Source organism: Phodopus roborovskii, unplaced genomic scaffold (genome assembly GCF_943737965.1).
Source record: "Phodopus roborovskii unplaced genomic scaffold, PHOROB, whole genome shotgun sequence".
Classification (NCBI taxonomy): domain Eukaryota; kingdom Metazoa; phylum Chordata; class Mammalia; order Rodentia; family Cricetidae; genus Phodopus; species Phodopus roborovskii.
In genome coordinates, this window is record NW_026125675.1 from 1,321,433 (window position 1) to 1,346,759 (window position 25,327).

At 53.1% G+C, this 25,327-nt stretch overlaps 3 protein-coding genes across 3 annotated transcripts; 2 read left to right on the forward strand and 1 right to left on the reverse strand.

Annotated features, from left to right (window-relative positions):
• The first annotated feature begins 633 nt into the window (after positions 1–633).
• On the forward strand, positions 634–1,070 carry LOC127217380 (histone H2A-Bbd type 2/3-like). The gene has a single exon (XM_051178369.1). It carries the CDS (start codon positions 705–707, stop codon positions 1,068–1,070), a length of 366 nt encoding a protein of 121 aa, XP_051034326.1. The 5' UTR covers positions 634–704.
• Positions 1,071–6,994: 5,924 nt separating this feature from the next.
• LOC127217314 (40-kDa huntingtin-associated protein-like) lies at positions 6,995–9,027 on the forward strand. Its single transcript, XM_051178261.1, has one exon. It carries the CDS (start codon positions 7,005–7,007, stop codon positions 8,184–8,186), a length of 1,182 nt encoding a protein of 393 aa, XP_051034218.1. The 5' UTR covers positions 6,995–7,004; the 3' UTR covers positions 8,187–9,027.
• A 3,986-nt stretch (positions 9,028–13,013) lies between these two features.
• On the reverse strand, positions 13,014–20,842 carry LOC127217326 (X-linked lymphocyte-regulated protein 3A). The gene is made up of 8 exons (XM_051178276.1): positions 20,695–20,842; positions 20,031–20,100; positions 19,282–19,316; positions 17,909–18,026; positions 16,544–16,643; positions 15,034–15,132; positions 13,172–13,267; positions 13,014–13,084 (listed from the first exon to the last, which is right to left on the reverse strand). The coding sequence occupies exons 1-8, from the start codon at positions 20,798–20,800 to the stop codon at positions 13,028–13,030; spliced, it is 681 nt and encodes a 226-aa protein (XP_051034233.1). The 5' UTR covers positions 20,801–20,842; the 3' UTR covers positions 13,014–13,027.
• Between the last annotated feature and the right edge of the window lie 4,485 nt (positions 20,843–25,327).

The window sequence follows — 25,327 nt, forward strand, 5'->3', positions numbered from 1 at the left end:
ACGGGTGTACTGTGTGCGAGGCATCATGAATCCAGGATGCGAAGTGATGCTAACAGGCAGACACAGGCGCACTCCGGAGGCCACAGTTTGCCGGATGAGTCCGCCTACAGGAGCTGCTCAACTCCGACGTGAGCTGATGGGGCAGAAAGCAGAGCAGTGGCTAAGGGGCCCCAGGGACTGGGAAAGCTGTAGCCCTGGGTTTGCTCGGGACGCTTGGGACTCTGAGTTTGAGGCCCCGGAAATGAGAGGGGAGAACCTCTCAGCTTTACCGTGCGTGGTGCCTGGGGTGCTGGGGGTGGAGGGACGAGGAGCTCGTGCTCAGTGGGCAGGCTCGTGGGTGCAAGTACCTCTGGAGCCGAGGGTTGTGAACGGCTTGGTTGTGGACGGCACCGCCGAGTTGCTCCCTCCCTCACGACCTTGCTCTTTCCTAGAGGGCCCCTTCTAGAAGGCAAGGTGTGAAGGTGAGCACAGCGCCCCCTAGCGAGGGCGGCTTGGGAGCATCACCCCTCACACGTCATCAGTGAGAGCGGGAACGGAGCGCCCGAGGGCGGGCTGCGTGCGCGCGCGAGGGGTCGCCAGGATCCATCTGCTGCCAGGCACAGCGGGGACCGGACCGTTGGGATCCGCGAGGAGGCCCAGAGCCCAGAGGGCCAGCGCCCAGCCAGCCTGTGGGGTCGCACCCCGCACTGCACTCCGAGGCCAGCATGCCCAGGACCAGGCAGAGCAGCCGTCGAGGGCCGTCGTCCCGCCGCTCCCGCACCGACAGAGCCGAGCTGACCTTCTCTGTGAGCCTGGTGGAGCGCCTTCTTCGTGAGAGCGGCCATGCCCGGCGGCTGAGCCAGACCGTGCCCATCTTGCTGACCGCCATCCTGGAGTTCCTGACGCGCAGGCTGCTGGAGCTGGCAAGCAATGAGGCCCAACGGCGAGGCGCCCAGAGGCTCATCACCCCGGAACTGCTGGACTTGACCATCTACAACAACAGACTTCTCAGCGAGCTGTTCCAGTCCACCACCATCTCCCAGGTGGCCCCAGAAGTTCGTCCTCGTCGTAGTCGTCGACGTCAACGCTAGCTGCCACCTGCAGCCGCCGTCCGTGCTGCCTCTGCCGCCGCTGCTCCTGCTCCTGCTGCTGCCGCCGCTCCTGCTGCTGCTGCCGCTCCTGCTCCTGCTGCCGCTCCTGCTGCTGCTGCTGCTGCTGCTGCTGCTGCTGTTGCCTGGCTCTGGGTTGCTGGCTGGCCTATGCAACCCATCCATCGATCCATCCCGCATCATCAGTCCATCCCGCCCAAACCTTCTCAGAGACAGGCAGCCCTGCATGGCTGGCCAGCCTCGTCCCTTCCTGCTCCCGGCTGTGTTCTTATTAAAGCTTTAGTTCCAGAATCCCATAGCTTTGCTTCCCTTGCTTTTCCTCTGGGTAGGGGATGCGGGTGGGTGTGCGTGTGCGGTGGAGGCAGAGGCAGAAGTAGAGGCAGACAAAGGATCAGGTGGGCCTAGTTGGAGGCACGCCGGGGAGGGGGTTGGGACTGGTCCTGGGCTGCAGGTGACCCACAGGCTGGGTTCCCAAGCTCTTCCTGTGGCCATGACGGGTTGTGGGGGTGGCTGTAGAGGCAGGAACTGAGGATGAGGCCGAGGAGGGCCTCGTTGGAGAAACACAGGTTTAAGTTCCAGAACTGAGGTGCAGGTGACCCACAGGCTGGACTCCCAAGTTGTTCCTGTGGCCATGGGGTGGGTGTGAGTGTGGTTACAGAGGCAGAGGATGAGGAGGCCCTAGTTGGAAAAACACAGCTGGTGGGAGCAGTGGTGGGGTTCAGGTGACCCACAGGCTGGGCTCCCAAGCTGTTCCTGTGGCCATGGGGTTGGTGTATGGGAGGCTGCGGAGGCAGAGGCTGAGGCTGAGGCTGAGAAGCGCTGCAATAGCGGAACACAGGATGCAATTCTGGTACTTGGGTGCAGTTGACACACAGGCTGAACTGCCAAGATCTTCCTGGGCTTGTGGGATGTGTGTGTGTGAGGGTGCCTGTGGGGGCAGATGTTGAGAAGCCCCTCATTGGAGGAACAATGGGTGCAGTTCTATTACTAGGCTGCAGGTGACCCACAGGCTGGCCTCCCACGCTGTTCCTGGGGTCATGGGTTAGGTGTGAGTGTGCTTATGGAGGTAGAGGCTCACGAGGCACAAGTTGGAAAAATACATCTGGTGGGAGAGTTGTTGGGGTGCAGGTGACCCACAGGACTGGCATCCCAGGCTCTTGCTTTGTCCATGGGGGCAGTGTGAGGGTGGCTGTGTAGGCAGAGGCAAGCCTGAGGATGGCCTCATTGGAAAAACACACTTGTGAGCCGTGTTGGGATGCAGGTGATCCAGGGGCTGGCCTCCCAAGCTGTTCCTGAGGCCATGACGTGGGTGTGATGTTGGCTGCACAGGCAGAGGGTGAGAATGAGGAGGGTAGTGTTGGAGGAACAGAGGGTGCAATTCGAGTACTGGGCTGCAGATGATCCACGGGCTGGCCTGCCAAGGGTGGCTGTGGAGGCAGAGGCAGAGGCTGAGGTGTGCCGCGGTAGCAGAACACAGGGTGCACTTCTGGTACTGGGGTGCATTTGACCAACAGGCTGGCCTCCAATGCTGTTTCTGTTCAGTGAGGTTGGTGTCAGGTTGGTTGTGGAGGCAGTAGCTGAGCCTGTGGAGGCCCTCCTTGGAGGAACACAGGGTGCAGTTCTAGTAATTGGGTGGAGGTGACCCACAAGCTGGCCTCCCAAGCTGTTCCTGGGTCCATGGGTTGGGTGTGAGTGTCACTATGGATGTAGAGGCTGAGGAGGCCCTAACTGGAAAAACCCAGCTGGTTGAGCCGTTTTGGGGTGCAGGTGACGCACAGGCTGTCCTCCCCGGCTGTTCCTGGGGTCATGGGGTTGATGTGAGCGTGCCCATGGAGATATAGGCTCACGAGGCCCTAGTTGGAGAAATACAGCTGGTGGGAGAGTTGTTGGGGCGCAGGTGACCCACAGGCTGGCATCCCAGGCTCTTGCAGTGTCCATGGGGACATTGTGAGGGTGGCTGTGGAGGCAGAGGCAAGCCTGAGGAGGCCCTCATTGGAAAAATGCAGTTATTGTGAGTGGTGTTGGGATTCAGGTGATCCACGGGCTGGCCTCCAATTCTGTTGCTGTGGCCATGGGGTGGGTGTGAGGGTGGCTTTGGAGGAACAGGCTGAGGCTGAGGATGAGGCTGTGGCCCTCAATAAAGAACACAGGGTTACAATTCTACTACTGGCCTGCATGTGGCCCACAGGCTGTCCTCCCCGGCTGTTCCTGGGGTCATGGGGTTGATGTGAGCGTGCCCATGGAGATATAGGCTCACGAGGCCCTAGTTGGAAAAATACCGCTGGTAGGAGAGTTGTTCGGTTGCAGGTGACCCACAGGCTGGTCTCCCAAGCTATTTCTGTGGCTATAACTTGTGTGTGAGGTTGGTTGTAGATGCAGAAGCTGAGCCTGAGGGAGGCCTCCTTGGAGCAACACAGGATGCAGTTCTAAACCTGGTCTGCAGGTGACCCACAGGCTGGCCTCCCAACTTTTTCCTTTGGCCATTGGGTGGGTGTAAGTGTGGCTGTGAAGGCACAGGGTAGGGCTGAGGAGTGTAGTGTTGGAGGAACAGAGGGTGCAATTTCAGTACTGGGCTGCAGGTGATCCACGGGCTGGCCTCCCAAGCTGTGTCTGTGGCCATGGGGTGGGTGTGAGGGTGGATGTGGAGTAAGAGGCTGAGGTGGTCACCATTGTAGGAACCCAGGTTGCAGTTCTAGTACTGGGCTGCAGGTGACCCACAATCGGGGCTCCCAAGCTCTTTCTGTGGCCACGGGGTGGGTTTTCAGGGTGGCTCAGGTGGAACAGGCTGAAGCTGAGCCTGAGGAAGACCTCCTTGGAGGAACACAGGTTACAGTTCTAGTACTGGGATGCAGGTGACCCATGGGCTGGCCTCCCAAGCTGTTCCTGAGGCCATGGGTTGGGTGTGAGTGTGGCTATAAATGTAGAGGTCCTGAGGAGGCCCTAGTTGGAAAAACACAGCTGGTGGAAACATTGTAGGGGTGCAGGTGAGCCACAGGCTGGCCTGCCAACTGTTCCTGTGGCCATGGGGTGGGTGTGAGTGTGGCTGGGGTGTCACAGGCTGAGACTGAAGCTGAGGAGGCCCTCAATAAAACAACACAGGGTGCAATTCTACTACTGGTCTGCATGTGACCAACAGGCTGTCCTCCCCAGCTGTTCCTGGGGTCATGGGGTTGATGTGAGCGTGCCCATGGAGATACAGGCTCATGAGGCCCTAATTGGAAAAATACAGCTGGCAGGAGAGTTGTTCGGGTGCAGGTGACCCACAGGCTGGCCTCCCTATCTCTTCCTGTGGCCATGGGGTGTGTGAGGTTGGTTGTGGATGCAGAAGCTGTAGGAGCACCATGGGCTGGCTTTCCAAGCTGTACCTTTGCATGTGGTTGGTGTATGATTCTGGAAGCAGAGGCACACACTGTTGAGGTCCTCCTTGCAGGGACACAGGCTTCGGGACTGGTCTGTCAGTGGAAAACATCCACAGGCTGGTTTCCCAAGCTTTCCCCCTTGGGGACGGGTTAGGTGTGAGGATGGCATTGGAAGCAGAGCCTGAGGCCGGGGAGGCCATATTTGAACCAACACAGCGTTCAGTTCTAGTACTGGTCTCCAGGTGACCCACAGGCTGGCCTCCCACACTGTTCCTGAGGCCATGGGGTGCATATGAGCCTGTTTATGGAGGTAGAGGCTCAAGGGCCCTAGTTGAAAAAAATACAGCTGGTGGTACAGTGCTTGGGGGGCGGGTGACCCAGAGGCTGGCCTCCCTATCTGTTCCTGTGGCCATGGGGTGGGTGTGAGTGTGGCTGGGGTGGCAGAGGCTTTGGTGAAGTGGGCCCCGTTGGAGGTACACAGGGTGCAGTTCTAGTCCTGGGCTGCAGGTTTCCCAGTCTGGCCTCCCAAGGTCTTCCTGTGGCCATGGGGGTGGGGGGGTGAGTGTGGCTGTGGAGGCAGAGGCTGTGGCTGATGAGTGACTCATTGGAGGAATACAGGGTGCAGTCCTAGTACTGATTGGAGGTAACCCACAGGCTAGCCCCCCCAAGCTGTTTCTGCGTTCATGGCCTAGGTGTGAGGGTGGCTCTGAAGGCAGAGGCAGAGGCAGAGGCAGAGGAGGGCCTTGTTGGAGGAACACAGGGTGCACTTTGACTACTGTGGTGCAAATCACCCACGGGCTGGCCTCCCAGCTGTTCCTGTGGTGTGGGTTGAGTGGAAGTGTGGAAGTGTGGAAGCCGAGGTAGACACTGGGGAGCGCCTCCCTTGCAGCAACACAGGCTTCGGGACTGGTCCGTCAGTGGGCTAGATCCACAGGCTGTTTTCCCTTGGCGATGGTTTAGGTGTGAGGATGGCGTTGGAGGCAGGGGCTGAGAGCATGGGGGGCATATTTGAATCAACCCAGGGTGCAGTTCTAGCACTGGTCTACATGTGACCCACAGGCTGGCCTCCCGAGCTGTTCCTGTGGCCATGGGGATGGTGGGCGGATGTCTGTGGAGGCCCAGCCTTTAGCTGAGGCTGAGACTTAGGAGGCCCTCGTTGGAGGAACACGGGGTGCATTTCCACTACCGGTTTACCGATGTCCCTCAGGCTGGCCTCCTGAGCTGTTCCTGTGGCCATGGGAGGGGTGTGAGTGTGGCTATGGAGGCAGAGGCTGAGGCTGAGGCTGAGGCTGAGGCTGAGGCTGAGGAGGGGCCTCATTGGGGCAACACAGGGTGCAGTTCTAGTCCTGGGCTGCAGGTGACCCACAGGCTGCCCTCCTCCGAGCTGTCCCTTTGGTTGTGGGTTGTGTGTGAGTCTGGAAGCAGAGGCAGACACTGAGGATGGCCTCATTGCAGGAACACAGGCTCTGGGACTACTGGTTTGCTGTGGCTAGACGTACAGGCTGGTTTCCCAAGCTTCCCCCTTGGCGGCGACGGTTTAGGTGTGAGTGTGGCAGTGTGGAGGCAGAGGCTGAGGCGGGCCCGGTCGGATGATCACGATGTTTGGGACGGAAAAAGTACAGTGCAGTGCGGGTGTCCCACATTGTGGTTCCCCTAGGTTTTCCTTCCTTCGGCCTTGAGACGGGCGTGGAGGGCCCGGGAGGAGGAGAGCAAGGTGGTATTACTTGCAGGCACACAGTGGTGTTTGGGGGTGCAGGTGTGGAGGGGAGGAGGTGGGGTGGTGGTGGAGGCAATGCCACTCTGCGGGGAGACAATGAGCACCTGCCCAGGGGCACAGGACTTGGACCCCAGGCCGGTGGGTCAGCCTGGGCACTGCGTCAGAATGCCGGCCTTCCAGAGGGGACCCACGTGCCAAGGCGGCCTTTTGGTGAGGCCTGCTGTTGTGGCAGGAACCGTGGCGTGTGGGGACTAGTGTGGTGGAGGATTGATTGCGGCTCCTTGTTCATCCCTGGGTGATGGGCATGATATGTCCGCCAGGAGGTAGCCCTGGCCGTGGTTATCCATGAGCTGTCAGCGAGCTCAGGCTCCTTCCTGCCCAGTCAGGGTGAGTTGTGCCCCTCCTCCCCCCCCCTCCCCGGGCAGAAGCCCGCTCTCCCTCGGGTTGGTGCAGGTGATTAGCAGCGTCTGGGCGCTTGGCCCCGCCCCGCCGGACTCGTCTACTCGGCGGCCTCGCCCCCACCTCTCGACGCGTCATCAGGCCCCGCCCCCAGAGCCTCATTTACATACGGGGCCTGCCGCCGCCGCGGCCTGCCGGGACCCCGCCCTCCTCTTCTGACAGGCTTGGCGGGCGTCTGGTCCTCCAGCCTCCAGCCCCGCCCTGCTCGTCACCGTGGCAACGGGTGCGGCGCCGGGAGCCCTGGGGCGCCTAAGGCGGAAGCCGGGATGACGCGGCGTGATCGCAGTGGGGAGGAAGCGCCGGGCAGGCTTTGAGGCCGCCGCGGCTGCTTTGGTCCGCGCACCCCAGCCGGAAGTCAGGAGGCGCGGCCGGCCGGCGATCATGGCGGCGGGCCCCGCGTCCTCCCTGGGCGGCGCCGCGTGGCCCGGCTCCGAGGCCGGGGACTTCTTGGCCCGCTACCGGCAGGTGTCCAACAAGCTCAAGAAGCGCTTCCTGCGGAAGCCGAACGTGGCCGAAGCCGGGGAGCAGTTCGCCCAGCTGGCCCGCGAGCTGCGCGCCCAGGAGTGCCTGCCCTACGCCGCCTGGTGCCAGCTGGCTGTGGCGCGCTGCCAGCAGGCACTCTTCCACGGGCCCGGGGAGACGCTGGCCCTCACCGAGGCCGCCCGACTGTTCCTGCGGCAGGAGTGCGACGCGCGCCAGCGCCTGGGCTGCCCGGCCGCCTACGGCGAGCCTCTGCAGGCGGCCGCCAGCGCCCTGGGCGCGGCTGTGCGGCTTCACCTCGAGCTGGGCCAGCCGGCCGCCGCCGCCGCTCTGTGCCTGGAGCTGGCCGCCGCGCTGCGCGCCCTGGGCCAGCCGGCCGCCGCCGCGGGTCACTTTCAGCGCGCCGCTCAGCTGCACCTGCCCCTGATGCCACTGGCTGCGCTGCAGGCGCTCGGCGACGCGGCCTCCTGCCAGCTGCTGGCGCGCGACTACACGGGCGCCCTGGCGCTCTTCACACGCATGCAGCGCCTGGCACGGGAGCATGGAGGCCACCCGGTGCAGCACCCCGAGCTGCCACTGCCCTCGCCGCCTGCCCCTGGCCTCCAACCAGCCCCGCCAGGACCCCAGCCAAGTCGACCTGGCTCAGCCCCGACCCCGACCCCGCCCCCCGCCCCCCGCCCCCTCCCGCTGCTCCCGGACCACACCCCAGGCTCTGCTGCCCCTTCTCCTGGCACACTCGGTGCCTTCGCAGACGTCCTTGTCAGGTGCGAGGTGTCCCGCGTGCTGCTGCTGCTGCTCCTGCAACCGCCGCCCGCAAAGCTGCTACCCGAGCATGCCCAGACCCTGGAAAAGTACTCCTGGGAGGCTTTCGACGGCCACGGCCAGGGCCAGGATAGCAGCGGCCAGCTTCCTGAGGAACTGTTTTTGCTCTTGCAGTCGTTGGTCATGGCTGCCCACGAAAAGGACACGGAAGGCATCAAGAAGCTGCAGGTGGAGATGTGGCCGCTGCTGACTGCTGAGCAGAACCACCTCCTTCACCTCGTTCTGCAGGAAACCCTCTCTCCCTCGGGCCAGGGGGTCTGATAAGTCACCTGAACCAACCAAACAGTCTTTCCTCCTGGTGCCACTTTGTTTTATCTTTGGGGACAGGTGATGGAAGATGCGACCTCGTTTAGGGTTTTGGTTTCCTTTTCTCGTTTGTTTGTTTCCTTTGCTTTTCTCGTTTCCATAAAGGGACACCGAGCTAGTTTAGCTGCGCGTGCCTAGCTTATTGCATAAATTAGTGCCCTCCCGGTCCAAACCAGCTGCCTCACACGAGGTAACTTCATCCTTAAGGCTGGACGAGATTCCACTGTGTAACGATCTGCTTTCTTTATGTGTTGGTCTGTTGCTGGATGCTGGCTGCCTTGGTTTCTTTTCCTGGCTCTTCGAAGTGTGGAGACAATAAACGCGGGAGGACGGATGTTGCTTTGGCATATTGCTTTCCTTTCCTTTCCTTTTTCCTTTCATAACTGGCGGGGTCTGGCACCGCGGAGAAGTTTTTAGAAGAGATGAGCAATGTTTCTGCCTTGAAACTTATGAGGATTTTTCCGATTTGGTCATAACCCCTCTCGTAATATATATCGTTCCTTGATTTCCTTACAAATTAGCACAACAGTGCAGGGAGTAGGAAAAAAGCAGATGGCATGAAATATGATTGTCATGCGGTCTGTGTACCTGAACATGAGGACTAAGTTGGTAAGCAGAATGGTCATGCTATCTCGTACATTCCAGACGCATTTTTACTCTCTGCACACTCTGCTAGCACGGGCCCTTCCTGACTGGGTGGTGGAAGCCTTTCTTCTGAGCTACACACACACGATGACCTGTTGGTGCTCCTGCCTTTATCGGGTTGCAGCAAGCTTGCATTATCCGGGGGTTTGGGCACAGAGACTGCTCAAAGTCTCTGGGGGTAGGTTCTCTGTTTCCAAACCGGGGTTAGCATGGCTCTCGTTGTGAAACACAACACAACTGCCCCCGTGCAATCAAGATCTATCCTCCCAGCCAATACCCAGAGTCCCTTATCTCTGCCTTTATGAAAGTTCCGTGACCTGAGAAATCTAATTCCTTGTGCTCCCTTAAATATGCTTGCCTTGGAGACTAGAGTCACCGAACTACGTAACCCGGCGCACAAAGAAATGGTTCCTTTCTCGGAATCAGGTGAAATGGTGAGTGGCCAATTCCACTCTTCTCTGTGGTTCCTCAGTCCTCCCATTTTGCTTTCAGAAAGATGGTGTCATTTTGAACACTGGTTTAGGACGCCCGGGCGCATCCGGCAGGGTAGCATTCCACCATTCCCTACGTGGTTTTCCCATGTTGTCACCCTATTGAAGCCTGAGTCACACCACCATTCGATGAAGCCCCCTGATAACTGGCCAGTAGGGTGTGTGGTACAAAACCAATAAATCCCATGTGCTGCCTGACTCTGTTTCCTTTTGCTGATGAGACAATAAATACCACCGTTGGTACTAACTGTAAAGAACAGGTTTGTTATGGTTTGTGCTTCGGGTCAAGACAAGGTCTGCTGGTAGCTTTCTTACATTCAGTGTCCCCAAGGGGTAGAGGGCGGTGATGGCAGAAGAAGTGGGGATGGGGGAGAGACCGAGGCCGCCTGGCTTTCCTATGGGGTACACTTTCACATTACCAGACCCTGAAGGTCCCGCCTCTGGCTGACTATACAGTGTACCTTCTGGCACCTTCATGAAACAATGGGAGTGTGGGTAGGCAGAGGTTTCCCCGTCCCGGGAGCTGCTTCCAAATGACCACACAGAGACTTAATTAATTGCAAATGCTTGGCCAGTAGCTCAGGCTTATTGCTAGCTAGCTAGCTCTAGCACTTTTGAGATAACCCATATTCCTGCTTCATGCTCTGCCACGTGGCAGTACCTTTACTAGCGTGGCACGTTCACCTCCTGCTCCCTCTGCGTCTGGGTGGTGACTTCTGACTCCACGCTTCTCCTTCCCAGCATTCTCAGTTTGGGTCTCTCGCCTAACTTTACCCTGTTCAGTTACTGGCCTGGCCAGTCGGCTTCTTTATTAAACCAATCGCAAGGACAAATGTCCGCGATGTACAAAAGGGTTATTGCACTGCATGCCCCTCCCCCTTTTATTTTTGTCATTTCAAAGAGGAAGGTCCTGACTTCGACATGATACCATTATATGTGGCAAAACAGTCATTATGGAAGAATTACAGTTACAACACCCAGTCCATTTGCATTTGGCAAAATTAGAGAAAATACACTATTATCTATCTCATCTTGGAGAGTCTAAATTTCTACACCTAATTTATCTTTTTATCACAACTAAGGAAAACTATAATTGTAACTGCCTAGGCTTCAGCTCCAACAAAGTTCCCAGAAGGGTGAAACTTTACCTAGTAATGGCAGGGACATTACCCCCGGACAGTCCTCTGAATGGCTGGAGACGGAGCTAGGCAATAAGAAACGATAGTAAGAGGTCAACAGCTGTATATCTAATACAGACTCTCTGTGTGCTATTTGCGGCTGGCGAGGCTGTGGGACCAGGCCGCCGGGAGAAACCTTCTCGTAACAATATGGAGTTTGCTTCCATCTGTGGTAAAGTGAGGCACTGGGCAAGAAACAGCCCTTACCTCAACTGCTGAAAGTGTGCTGTTCAAATTGCACAAGCGAGACACAAAAGAAGGCGACTGCCGAACATTGCCATGACAAGGAAGGGAAGACCGTCAAGATTCTTGCTTCACACAGAAGTCTGTCAGATATGCTAGGCCTGTAGGCTACAGATGGATGCCCCAATGATGCAGGGGAACCTTGGGTGACTGTCCAGGCAGCCAGCTGTCTGTCATTTCTGTAGTTTCGGTAGAAGTATTCTCTGTACTTCCTGTTCAACCAGGCAATATTTTATCCTTCTCGAGTCTCTGATAAAATAGCAGACTAGATACCTATACCATTTTCTTTGTGACCACATTAAGAAAAGAAACTTCAGAAGAGATGTAACGCTCACATGATTGAGAGACATAAACACAAGCTTATTGTCTAAGAAAATATTTTAAGGTCTAAAAAGATATTTTCAGTTTGGTATTACAAGTTATGATAGAAAGTGGTTAAGATATAAAACTTTGGGCTCATCAAGATAGTATAGATTGTTGGTATTTAGGCATTTGACTGGCCTGCCTTTGGAGTTCTCACTAGATATGCCCTCACCTGGGCCTATTCAGTATGTTCCCCTTTCAAAGGTCCGTGCCCACCTCCCATCCTTCTCCCTCCCTCTCCCTCTCTCTCTGTCTCTCCCTCCCTGTCTGTCTCTGTCTCGCTCTCTGCCTGTCTTTCCTGCTGCTCCTGTCCCTAGAGGCCAACGCCTCTATCCCTAATAAAGAATCCCTCCACTTGAATTCTGTCATATTGCACCTTTCTCTCTCGAGCTGTTTTGTTTTTGTTTTTTATTAAAACACAGATAGAAGAGTAATTTCTCCAATTCTGTCAAATACAAATGGACTGGACATCATAAATGGAATCCTTTTCTGATAGTTGTTCTTATTGTATATAGTTTTGCTGTGTTACGGTCAAAACCTTTCCTCTTTATTTAAAGGGAGGAAATGTTGTGGGATATCTGGTCACACTCTGAAACCGTTGTAATACAGTTCACCTTGAATCATGGGGCCAAGTCAAAGTCTAGTTGACTAGAATTGGCCGTAGAGATTTTGGAATTCCCAGGATACTATATTGAGAAACAGGAATGAACAGAGAGGGGCTTAGAAAATTTGAGGGGGGCTAGAAATAGGACTCAGAAGTTAAGAGGTCTGGTTCCTCTCTTAAGAGGTCTGAGGAGAGAGAGAGAGAGAGAGAGAGAGAGAGAGAGAGAGAGAGAGAGAGAGAGAGAGAGAGAGAGAGAGGAAAGGCATGGGACCATTTCTGTTTTAAAAGGCATGAGATGTCAGCAGGAGGGTGCAATTCAGTGACCCATCCCAGCAATTCTGAAACAATTTCACGTTTATTAAATCAAATGTTTCCAAGTAAAGACTTCCCACGTCAGGTAGAGCTATACCTACATCCATGAAATCACAGGGAAGGAGCTTTAAGTGTACAGAACATGTCCTATATCACTGACGTTCACATACTACGTGCACAATAAATTTGAAAAACAAAGCATTCTCAGTTACTCCTATCCATACGAACGATGAAATGCCCATACCATGAGGGACTGAGCTGTATACATGCTAAGGATCAACTCTAATTGTGACAGGCAGATGGCATTTGATAGCAGACCACATTTGATGGAAAGAAAGACCTTGTCAATTTTGTCTGAAAGTGCTATTTCACAAACTCATGGCACGTTACTCACATCGTTCTAACTCGGAAGGTTCAAAGAATTCTACCAGTTTAAGTAATTCTGAGGCACAGTCTTTTAAAGTAGACAGGGCACATTCTCTTTGGGAAGCTCTGTGTATAGTACACAGGGCACATTCCCTTTGGGAAGTTCTGTGCCATAGGCTCCAGGACTGGACAAATTTAACACCAGAATGTAAAGGCAAGAGTGGTGTGTATTCTTTAAGTATTTCTCTGACAATGACAAGGATGAACCACTCTTGTGCCTTCTAATTTGGGAAAGTGATGCCGAGGTACAAGACCCCAGTGTATCGACATCAATGCACTGCTAGCCGTTAGTTACGATGCTACCAAGGAAAACTCGCCATTATTACCCGCGGACTGGGGTTCTTACAGCCAACGTTGGACTGCGGTCACACAAATCCTTGGGTCCCTTTGCATTTTAACTTAAAGGGGTATCTTTAGGAACAGGAGAACACAAGAAGATGTCATTGTAGAAGCTGCAAACGTCAAGCAGCTCCACCCAGCGAAGTTCCAAGAGACAACCGCTCCCCTTGTATGAACTTCTGTTTCTTCCGAGTATCATGAGAATAACAGATCCAGGAGAGACTGTTGAGCAGCAGCACTCTCTTGCTGGTGCTGTTAAGTACAAGGACATATTAACTGGGTTGAAAGTAGACAGTGCCCATCCATCCTCATTTTCCACACGAAAGACTCAGTACTTACGTTCACCATCAGGAGTTTTATTTCCAAGGTGGCAATTAGGTGTCTCAGTTCTTCAGCCACAGAGTCTCCCCTGGAATCCCTCAGGATCTGAAATTTCTGAAGTGAAAAGACATGTGCAGAAATCAGGCCTGGTCATCTGGGTTTACAAATATGAACAGCAACATTTAAAAGGGACTAAATGTTGCAAAAGTCATGGTTTAACTATTTAAAAAAAATAAAACAAGCATACACTGTGTACAGTGTGAAGACCGGAACACCTACCAAAGAGACACAGACATTGCCACTCCTCCACCCACTGCTGAACGTTTAATCCTGAGGCATTAGCAATGGGGGTGGCTCAGGGGGAAGTGTGCTTGCCTAGCATATCTGAGCCCCGGGATCCCTCTCCTCCAACAGCATGAAGAAAAGCAAACAAACACCAACGAACACAGAGACTGTGATGCGGAAGCTCATTGACTGCCACTCACAGGCTTCTCTTGGAGATGGGGTAGCTTGCCCTGTACTATGTATGACCACTGCACACCATGAAATTAAAACTCAAGGTTTGCACCCCCACAGTCCCTTTATCACTGATTGAAATAGCACGGGCATCATCTAAATGGTTTTGTTAAATACCGTGGAGGCGGGGGCGGGGGGTTTATAAAATTTGGCAGGACCTCTTCTATGATCTGGTGATGTGACAAACACAGAAACGGGAACAACACGGAGACCTAAACGTTGCAACGGGAAACCAAGATTCTGGGACACTGGGCTGCAGGAAGCATGGCATTTCAGCAGGAACAGACCCTGTCAGTGGTGGGGGGTGTCGTAGGGGACTAGCATAAGAAAGCACGGGATGAAGTCTTACACCTTGGTCGTTTGGGGCCCTCTTAATTACTCTGGATGAACAATATTTTAACAGCAACTTGAATGAGCCAGCTCATATCAAGTCTGAACAAAAACCAGAACAACGAGTGCTTAATGCTTTTGTAAGTAGGCGTAAACCTGCAGATAACGTAGGTCAATGTCCCTAGGAAGTGTTTACAAAGACGGGGGGGGGGTCATTACTGACAGTAACTCACAAGTCACATACTCTCAGTCTTCCACTTATTTTTTTTTCCCTGAGTGCTACATCTGGAAGCTGTCTTACAACTCTGATTGGCCCTACAAAACCATGTTTCAGTCACCCAATGGAAAGAAATGAAAATAGACTGAGGAAGGAAAGCAAGGTCAAGTGTGGTATATTCTTGTCACTATGTATAAAAGTGGGTCGTGGGGTCGGGGAAGAAGGCTCAGTGGGCAAAGAGCTTGCTCCACAACCAACTCCAGCTCTCCGTAACACATGTTAAAAGCCAGGCACGTTGACACATTGATCTGGGGTAAGGTAGGGCAGGCCACCCCAGGGACGTGGGGAACCACCAGTCTAGCCACAGTGATGAGCGAGTAACAGGTTCGGAAAGCGATCCTCTGTAAAAAAAAACAAACAAGGAAACAAACAAACAAGATGGAGAGTTGACTTCTGGCCTCCACCAATACACCCACAGACAAGACAAGTACACCCGTGTGTGCCTGTGTGCACCTATCTACACACAGGATGGAAAACGCACTATGAAACAGGAAGAGATGATCTGAAAAGCATTAATGCCCTGTAACACTGTGGATGAAATAATGGCCAAGGCAGCAATTCCTCCTGCTTCGAGTGACTCTCCCAATCACAAGTGAATCCGAGAAGTAAAAACGCATTTTTTACAGTGATGCCATTAGGAAAATGCCGGAAGATGCTTACGGGTAACTTTCCAAAGGTGTTACCCAAAGAACATAAATAATACCAGAGTGTTCAATGCCCCCTGGCATAGGCTGCTTTCCCAGGATGTACAACGGACCTCCAAGTACTGTTCACACAGTGACTTAAATTCTTCCATTCTACTCTTCTGAAGAATCAGAGTCTGCTGAATGAATATCCGTTGCTCCTTAAACATAGTCTACAAAGACAGTAAAAGAAGTAACAATAATTCAGGAAAAAATAAAAGACATCTTACAGAAATGTGACTCTGTGTATTCTTTATACACAACAGAGAGAATGAAATAAATGTAGTCTTCCTTTCAACCAAAACAATTACCACGTTTACAAGAGTTACCTAATACTACAAAATAACCTAAGTAATGTGAAGCTCATTGAATTAGTGGAACGTATTCCTACTAAACGGTATTCAGAAACATTCCCATTAGTATCCGAGGACTTGAAAACTCACCCACGAGAGGCCTCCATAGCTGGCGAACTCTATTTTCTACAGAAATTAGCCTGAGATGTCCTGATCACCTGTCACCCCCTACACGGAAACCGGCTCCGTTTTGTCCTTTCCAGTATGAGCAGGCCGCCCCCCTCCACCCGGCCACCAGGAATCATGGTTAACAGGGAAGGATTCTGTCACACTTGCTTCAGATACTGTCCTGGAACAGTGTAAGAACACACACCTGAATACTTTTATCCACTGTATGAAACAGGGACTTTTAAGAATGTCCCCTTTCACTCCCTAGGAATCTGAGGCACAGAGGCAAATTCTTTTCCCGAGTTGGTCTGATTGAGCAAGCCACTGAACTGTGGCTGCCTCCCCAACGGGTGAGATTGCAGAGGGAGGCCATGCTCCTGACCACTGGACTAGACAGCGTCTCCATCTCCCTCCGCATTCCAGCCTCTGCTCCCCCACTCCCATCCCCACCTTTGGAAGGCAGAGTCTTCAGGAGGAGGGCAGCTCCATCCTCCACCAGGAAGGAAGATCCCTCAAGGATGGTACTGTCCCGTGCCCAGTACTTGTCCCCAAAAGCTCATTCAAATGCCCATGTTAAAGGGGAGTCAGTCATCACATGTCCATCGTGGCATGAGGCCTTACGTCCCTCTCCTCGGGGAGTGGGCTCGTCTGAACTGGACGCAGTGAGAGCCAAGCCTCCACCTGCTCGGCCACAGACACAGTGACTGCTCTCACTCTGTATCTCTGATCACTGTGTCAGAAGGCTCTGTTGGGGCCCTTGCCCCTGATGCCTGTCTGCACACTGTGGATCAGGAAGGGCTCCCTCTGGGCTTACAGGCCCATACCTTCTCCTGCACTCTCTGGGCAGTGCCCGCTCATCCCCCCCACCCTCCGCCCACCATTCTGCCTCCTAACTCATCACTGACCTTGCCGTCTCTCTGCCTGAAAAGGAGCAAGCCGGTGGCCGGCGAAGAGGGGGGGGATGGAGGTGGGATAGCCAGTCCCTCCTGGCCACATGGAACCACCTTCCTGTCTCCCCAAGCTCTTGCCCTGTCCCTTTCTTCCCTCCAGACTTGCTGTAGGAAGCCCTGCTATTTCTGATGCTGACACAATGGGTTCCTTCAAAGCTGAGCCCCACACTCACAGTGAGTTTTTCTGCATGTTTCTTGACTTGATCTGCATCCTTGGATAGCTTCCTACTCAAATTCATAATCTGAAGTGAATAGTCCTGATAAAGGTTCTGCCTGTGAATGATAGTAATGAACAGTGTGATATTCCATCGCAATATGAAGGAAGTGCGTTGACCGCACGACTGCCTTACCTTCACTAAGGCTGTCGATGGATGACGAGGAAATGTCATCTACAATACTCTGACAGGGAACAAGAAGCTGATGTGGGTTACTTTCTCCTACACTAACAGGATTTGTTCCTCCCTGACTGAGACGGCAGTCCCTTCCCGTCCCTTAGAGACAGAAAACTCAGGAGGAACTGTTGTTTCCAGCACATTCCACAAGTATTTATCCGTCAGTGTGACAAGCACAACTTCTGGTTAGAATCCTCTATCTGAAGAGCAGATCCAAAGGGCACGCACCCCCACTACCATCAGAGAATTCTGTGCAGGCCTACCCACTCCTCCTCTCCATGTGCCGCGGGAGGATTTCGGTACAGGAGCATAGTAAAAAGTGCTCCTGAAAGCTACAGGACACTGAAGACATGGGGTTTTTCATTTCCATCACATCGCAGAGATGACTGGCTGTCTGCAGGAGGAACGCTTTGAGGATTTCCAGCTCAGCATGCCAAGCACATTCATCATACGATGTATACATACACTTTCGTTACTGTTACACCTAATCAATTGCAATGCCTCAACACGGTCTTTGTAAATCAGACCTAGCAAACGCAGCTGACTTCAGTTGTGATGTGAGAGTATAATAAGACTAAAGGAAGTCTAGGACGTCTATTCTGTACAGATAAAGCAGCAAGCCAAATACATTTTCCTGATGGGAGACGTCATTCCGTAAATATGTTTCTCATACTGGTTAATGGATAAAGCACTGTTGGCCAATAGGAAAGCAAGATACACGGAGGAAGGAAAGAGGAAGGAGTAAGGAGGAGTCAAGATGGAAGACAGGGAGAGCAGAACGCCAGCGGCCTCTCTCTCTCAGGTAAGATGAGACCACGTGGAAGTACTTAGATTAACAGAAATGGGTTAGTGCTTGAGACAGAGCTAGCCGATAAGAAACTAGTACCTGGCCAACAGCTTTATATCAAACACAGACTCTCTGTGTGTAATTTGGGGCTGGCACCACAGTGGGACGAGACCGGCAGCGGGGGGAAAACCTACTCCTTACTTTTACCAGCGGCAGGGGAAAAACCTACTCCTTACTTTTTCCAGGTGAGGTTCTGGCCACTGGAGAGTCACGGCTATTCTCCACCCTCTTGCCATCATGCTTACTAACCAACTGTCAAAAGGGCCTGGGATCAAGGCACCAAGAAGCAACAGCCATACCTTTGTTCACACTGTCTTTTGAGAACATCCTCAACTTTCTGCTCCATGGTTTCGAAAGAGGCAGCGATGATCGCTGTGAATCTTTCTCTGTTCCCCTCAAGGAAGTGCTTAATGGGCTCTGTATTGAAATATAATCTTTGAACCATTACCGTAAAGTTCCCTCACGCTCAGCTTTCAACTTCAAAGACACTTGTTATCAATAGAAGGAAGTAATCTGTCAACGATAATATTATTTGTCTCCTTCCTTTCAGGCAAGAATTTCAGTGGTTCACAAGCCTGATGTGAAACTGGATAGCTGGACGTCAGTGTCCACATATTACATACAAAACACAGTGAATGGGGTCTTAACAAAACTTACAAGAAGGGTTGTGAGTCACTGTGGAAATTCTCTGAGACCTCTTCTGTAAAGCACAAATGTAATGAACGTACGAAATACCCTCCAGTTCAAGGACCCTTTCAGAGGTACTGCTGGGCCACTTTGTGCAAAACATAAATGTAGACGATTTACAAAGACCTCCAAAGACCCAGTGATTATCGCACTGCGAGATGAAAATACTCCATTTACTTTAGGCATTGAAGGTTTTACACAAATCTGACAAGGTAGCCACCCTGAATAATAATTTCAAGGTGAGGGTGAGGGTGTGGGAGGGGGGCGTGTTGAGAACCACACTGAGTTGTCCAAGGGTGCGGTACTGGGGAAGGAACCCAGAGCCTTAAGCATACTTGGTAAGTGCTCTCCCACTCAGCTACATCTCTATCCTGATTCCTGAATAGCTTCTAGATATGACTCACTGTCAAAATTCTCTGCAGGCATCCCAGCCACTTTTGCTTTTATAGATTGTGTGACGAACGTCTCACACAGCCGTTTAAAGCAGGACTCTGTCTGACCATACAGCGGTCACAGGCTAGCAGTGCTGACTGACTTCAGCTTGCTACTGCATATGCTGTTTTTGCACATTAAACAACAGTAGGTAGCTATTTCAGAGGGGTTAACCCTCAACGCCCACCTGCAGAAATAAAGAGTTAGGCTAGGAAATGAACGAGTGGGGTTAAAAAAGAAGTTTGGTATTAACAGTAGGCATGGCACTCGTGTGAATCAAAGCCTGGAAGACAGATAATGTCATCAAATTTTAGAACTTCTCACAGCGAGCAGTAAATAGGAGCAACTACACTGCAGGTGCCATGCTCTCCGTATCGATGATTAACGTCAAGTAGAGAGACGGTGATCTAATAAATACTATTTTGACACTGAGTGTCGGAAAACGAGGCACTAGTAACCACACTTCTCTTATCTACCAAGGGACAACTCCCTCGCCTTGCACTTCTTTGAGTCAAACGATTTTCTCACATTCCTAATGTCTCCTAGAACATACCTTCAAATTCTTCAAATAAATCCTGTATTTCCTTCCTGCAAAGAAATCACATTATTATTTTTTTTTTACTTGAAGGTACACAAAAGGCCATTTTTTTGTGGTGTGAGTGGAGGAAGTGGAGCATGCCACAGAGCCCACAAGCAATTCACATTTCCAGAGCAGGTGTTGACTTTTCCTGGATTTCTTTCTGTGTAGAGGAAGGGCACGTGTGCACCTGTGCCGACCTCAGAGATACAAGTGCGGAGTCCTGCTCTCTCCATGGCCACCTTATTCCTGCCAGACAGGTTTTATGACAGGACCTGTATGCAGTTTGCTGGAGGCATGAGATTTTCATTTCTTATCACACTGAACAACTGACTGACTTCGGGGTGAATGCTTTGAGGCCTTTAAGCTCGATGCACCCAGTACATTCATTCATTCGGTGCACACACCTTGCTTTTGGTCTGTCTGTCTGTCTGTCTGTCTGTCTAATGACCTCAGTTTTTTTGTTGTTGTTGTTGTTCAGCTGGCAGTCAGCAAACACTCGCAATCCTCCTGCCTCTGATGGACTGCCTCTCCCCTCAGTTCTGGGCTTAGAAAGGCGTGCCTGGCCATGCATGGCTTTTTCTGTGGGTGCCTTGGATCTGAACTCAGCATCTTGTGTTCCTACACCAGGCACTCTTGCGCTGAGCCCGGCTGAGCCCGAACCAGCCCGCCCCAGCCCGACTCGTCTAAATTTATGAGAGGGCGTAAACGATGACCCATGTCACCTGGCCTGTTGCCCTTCTGTTCCAGAGGAAGTAATGTCCTCATCAGTGATATCAATGACTTCTTGGTCAGCTGCATTAAAAAGAAAGGAAAACTATTTTGAAGTGAAATTTGCTGTTCTCGTTATCCCCCAGTGGAAAACAGTTTCATTATGGGGTTTCTAGAACCCATAGACAGCAACGCGGTTACTTGTACTTTTTAAAGTAGTCATCCCTGAAGTCATGCATGTGCATGCACACACCTCACACTCATGCACAGTGAGGCATGCTCACGCACGCGCACACACACAGGCACGAACACACACACAGACAGTCATGAAACTCTTCGGACTTGAGGCTGGCAACAGTCGGTGCGGACACCTGTAAAGGCCTTCCAGAGAGTCACTGTGACCCACGTGCTCCCAGAGAGGCACCTGGCTGAGCCTTGCAGGTTTCCTGTGTGGTGAAAATTTCAACTGGGGGAATGTAATGCCACAAAAACAGCTTGAGCAAGTTATTAGCTGTTCCAAGCAAAGTCCACGCAACCAACTCACCCGCTCAAGTGTTCTACCTGCCAAGAGATTTTCAGACGTCTCCTTGGTGGACACAGTCCTACAGGAGCCCACCAGTTTTTTTTTTTGTTGTTGTTTGTTTGTTTGTTTTTTGTTTTGTTTTTTTCTTCTTTTACCTGGGATGACTGCATCTGGGTTCTGGGTGTCGTCTGGTATGAGATTTGGATCCAGCCTTGTGTGCATGCCAGCACTTCCCGTGGCTTTCCATTCCCTGCTTGACATGGTTAGAATCTTCTTGGGCTAGACAGGATTCCGGGAACTACAGATAGCAGGAGGCATTACGAGACGGGGCAATGAAACAGGGACTGGGAGTCCACAGGGTGTGGCCAGGTGCCCTTGCTCTTGAGGTAGAGCAAAGAGAGGGTGAGGGGAGGTCACCAGTGTTCTGTCCTGTCTCATTTCTCTACCTGAAAATGGAACTCCAAGACCCCCCTACCCCTCAAGATCGGAACTCTCTGCCGTTTCCGAACCCTTGGCCAGGAAAAGCCTGGGCACTGTCCCTCCCCTGCCCTGCAAAACAGGACGCCTAATTCTGGTGGCTGGTTGGGAGGTCCAACCCACTGAGGGGCCTACTCAGTCACCGAGAAGTCCAAGTCTCCCCGCTCATGAGGCGTCCCCTCAGACCTCCCGATCCCTGTAGCCTTCAAGACCCCTCCCTAGCCTTGCCCTCTGGGGCCTTTATCCAGTCCCATTTGGAAGTGAAGCTCCTCATATCACCCCACAGGCTTGCTGCCTTTGTCATGCCCCTTTGTAATCCCTCCATCGCACCGCAGAAGATAAGGAAGGCTCCCCCTCCCTGATCCCCGTCACGACTAGGGAGACCCATAAGAGAGTTCCCCAATAGGCAATCAATCGTCCACCAGGGTACTCTCCCTCCCTGGGAGCCTCCTCCTCGGCATGTGGTCACACCCATCTAGGCCCCACCTCCCAACGCACAACTCTCATGCACACCCAAGGTGAAGTGGCTTAAAGCGGCCCTTGTGAGATCTGGATGCATGCAGAAGCTGCGGGTTGGTGAAGGCGCCCGGCCCTGCCCCAGCGCCCTCAGATAGGCGTTTCTGCTGAGGCGAGGCCCATGGCTGCATGTAGGCGAGACCCAGGTGTCACACCCCCCCACCCGAGGACTCCTATTGGACAGGGACAGAGAAATACGTGGATGGTCACTACTGCCTCTTCCACACCTCACTGTCACAGCCAGCTCTCTTCAGACCCACAACCCTCGGGACCCCTTCCGCCACCGCCTTCCGTGTTCTATTTCTTGACCAGGCCTGAGAGCGAGGCTTCCAAAGCTCCCATCAGAGATTAACCCTGACACTTGTGCCTCGAGACCCCGTTCCCCTCGCCGAAGGGCTGCGGATCCGGGCTGATCCGGGGCTTGTGACTGAGTCCGCTGGTTACCCGCCAGTCGCCTGGTCGAGCTGACCACAGTTGAGTACGTTCCTGTGAGAGGCTCCTTGCCCGCCTCCTGGAATGATCTAGTGCTAGCTGAAGCACCACTGTGCAGGCACGCCCGAGGCTGAGCAGGGCACTCCCGAAGGGCAGGTGTGAAGCCCACCCATCAGTCACCCATTGCCGGCTTGGACGGCCCCGTGTGCGGGCGCAAAGTGCCTGGGCTTCCCCTTCCCCTTCCCTCCGAGTAGCCAGCCTGCCGAGGTATTGCCAGGGGAGGGATCACGGGAGGACCCAGTTGTCCAGTCAGGGCCCAAAGGCTACAGGGACACGGGCAGATGCGGGAAGCCCGCAGGCCTCTCCCAGTCCACTGACTGCCCCACCCACTCTTCTAGGAACCTGCTGCCCTCACCAGCGCGTTCCGTTCTTGGTCCCGGAGCCTCTTCCCGCCCGAAGTGGACCTGACGTGCAGCGCCCCGCGTCACCGCAAGTGCTACCCTGCACGCTCTCGCTGTGTGACCCACTGTCCTAGTCGAGAGCTTTCATCGTCCCCGATGCCTCCAAACCGCGCCGGAGCCGCAGCGCGACCCCCGAAACGGCCCCACAGCGCACACGCAGACAAAAGCACACAAGGCCGCCACCCACCGAGGCCCGTGCCTCCGCCAGGCCAGAAAGCCTCCTTCCCCTCACGGGTCGGGTCGCTCAGGCTTAGTTTGGCCCCACCTCCCAATACGGCGCGCTCTGATTGGCTGGCGTCACAGCGCTTGCGCATGGGCACGCGCATGCGCAGGGGCACCGGCAAGGCGCGCCCCGTCACGGGGTCCATCGCCCCTCGTCCGGTCACACTTGCCTTCCTGGTGAGGGCAGGCCCGTGGCTTCACGTCATCGGGCCACGGCCACAGCCAGTCCTGCCCATCCACGCTGTCCGGGTCAGGCATCCCAGGCTCTGTATTTCTCAGACCTCTTCTCTGAGCCCGCAGGGCTGACGGGTCCAGTCCGCGGCTAAGCCAGGCTCAGGCACATTGCATCCCAGGCCCTCTTGGGCATGGGGGGGCGGTCCCCACCATGCTCCCGCAAGGGCTGGGGTTCAAGCATTAAACTTACCCTTCCCAATGTAGCTTACCGGAGGATGCCCTGTCAGGCAGTTACTCACCTAGCTGACCCGAACCCGAACCCGAACCCGCCCTTCCACCGAGCTCCCCTCCCTTCGGGGAGCAGTCACAGCTCATGAGTCCCAGCCTTTCCCATGGACATGTCCCCGCCCCTGCATTTTTGCTGGAGGGGCGTGCTCACATGTGCCTCAGGCCGCGCATGAACACGTGAGCGAGGTGGCCGCTGCACGTGAGAATGCATGCCTGATGGATAAGCCATTAGACTCGTCTCTCCATACACGCCCTCCGCCCCTAGGGCTCTGTGAAAAGGCAATGTGTGATTGCCACCGCCAGAGCCTCGCCATGGAGTCCCTTAACAGTCAGTCAGTCACACACACACCTCCACCGCCCTGATGCAACAGGGCACCCTACTTTAAGACACTTCTACTTTAAGAGTGTCGAGGCTCGTGTCCCCTTAAAGGCCACCTTCCTGAGTAGACACTAAGGTTTGCCGAAAGAGCACCCATGCGGGAGGCAAACCCTTCGGGTCTCGTATCAGACTATCTTAGTCAGGGATTCTGTTGCTCTTATACAACACCACAGCCAAGGCAACAACACAGAAGAAAGAGTTTTGTTCGGGGATTGTGGTTCCAGGGCGTTAAGGCGCGGCGCCATAACAGCAGGGAAAGCAGGTGGCAGACCTGGCAAGCGCAGCTGGAAGCTGGAGCTCAGGGTCCCCATCTCAAATTGCAAACGGGAAGGCAAGAGACAGAGACTCCAATTAGAGCCACCCATGTTTTATTTATTGATTACTACTTTGTTTTGGAATGGATTTGCACTTATTGATAGAACTTAAGGTCAATTTGGCGATATGTATATTTCTCCTTTTGTTTAGGTACTGTGTTTTTGTAGCTCATTTAGAAATGTAATATATAATGTAGTACAGATTATAGACAATTGCCTATGATAGTCTCAGCTTAGAGTTAAGTTAGTTAAGTTTTTTTCAAGATACACAGAGATGTATCTGAGACAGAGAGGCGTTCTTCTTCAAACCTTTCAAAGACCTACACAATATGGCATTTAAAATGGTTTAGGGTTTTTCTTGACAGTGAGACATAACTGCTCCTGGCAGCACCACCTGAGTCAGAAAGGAAGATGGACATCGAAAAAACACATATGGAGTTTACCTCCAGTGTGGCAAGGCTAGCCATTTGGACACGATACTGCTCTTGCCTGGACTGTTTGACGTTATGCTGTATAAACTGGACATGCAGGACCCACAGAAAATTGACTGCTGATTCAAGGTGGACAGTGCTACAGAGTTCCTGCTTCATGAAAGGGTCTGCCAGACAGTCTGCAGGACTCAGAGAAAAGTGACTGACAAACTGCCAATACAAGTGGACAGTTTGAAGTTTCCTGCTTTACTGAAAAATCTGCCAGACACACTATGGCCTATGGACTAAAGATGGAAGATTACAAAAGAACTTCAGGTGACTGACAGGCAAGATGTCTCTGTCATTTCTAGAGTTTATATATTTCTAGAGTTCTGTGGTCTGTGAAGAAATTAAAGACAAATAGTTATGGTTATAGTTTTCCTCAGCTGCTGTGATTGTGCCATTCAGGCGCAGCTTGGCCTTCAAGGTGCTTGTGTGATGCGGCATGTATTTCTGTGTCTACACAAAGGGTAGGTTTAGCTCACAAACTCCAGGTAAAAGTGAAGCAATCTCACATGTGCTAAACAGGGCTGGACAGATGGCTCAACGCTTGAGAGCACCTGCTGTTGTTCCAGAAGACTCCAGTTCACATAGCCAACACCCACATTGGGTGGCTCACAACCACCTGTAACCCAAGCCCCACTCCTGTGTGTGTGTGTGTGTGTGTGTGTGTGTCTGTGTGTGTGTCTGTGTGTGTGTGTTTCTGTGTATATGCTCACATGGGTCAGAGTGAATGATAAAATCCCGGGGACAGATACTGGGGTCCAAGTTTCAAGCTGAAGCTCAGAAAAGGAAAGCAGTTTGCCACTAGCTCTCATCTCTACCTCAGACCCCAAGGGCTGGTCTCTCCTCAGCTTGGCTAGAGAATAAAATGCTCCTGCAACATCCGTAGTGCCAAGATCAAAGGTGTATAGCACCATTTCCTGGCTCTATGGCTTGTGGCTGGCTTTGCTTTCTGTACCCTCAGCCAAGCTTTAATAAATCACAAATACTGTATCACCACACTAGGGTGGGGGCACACATCGGTCAGAGGACAGACCTTGGGAGTGAGTTCT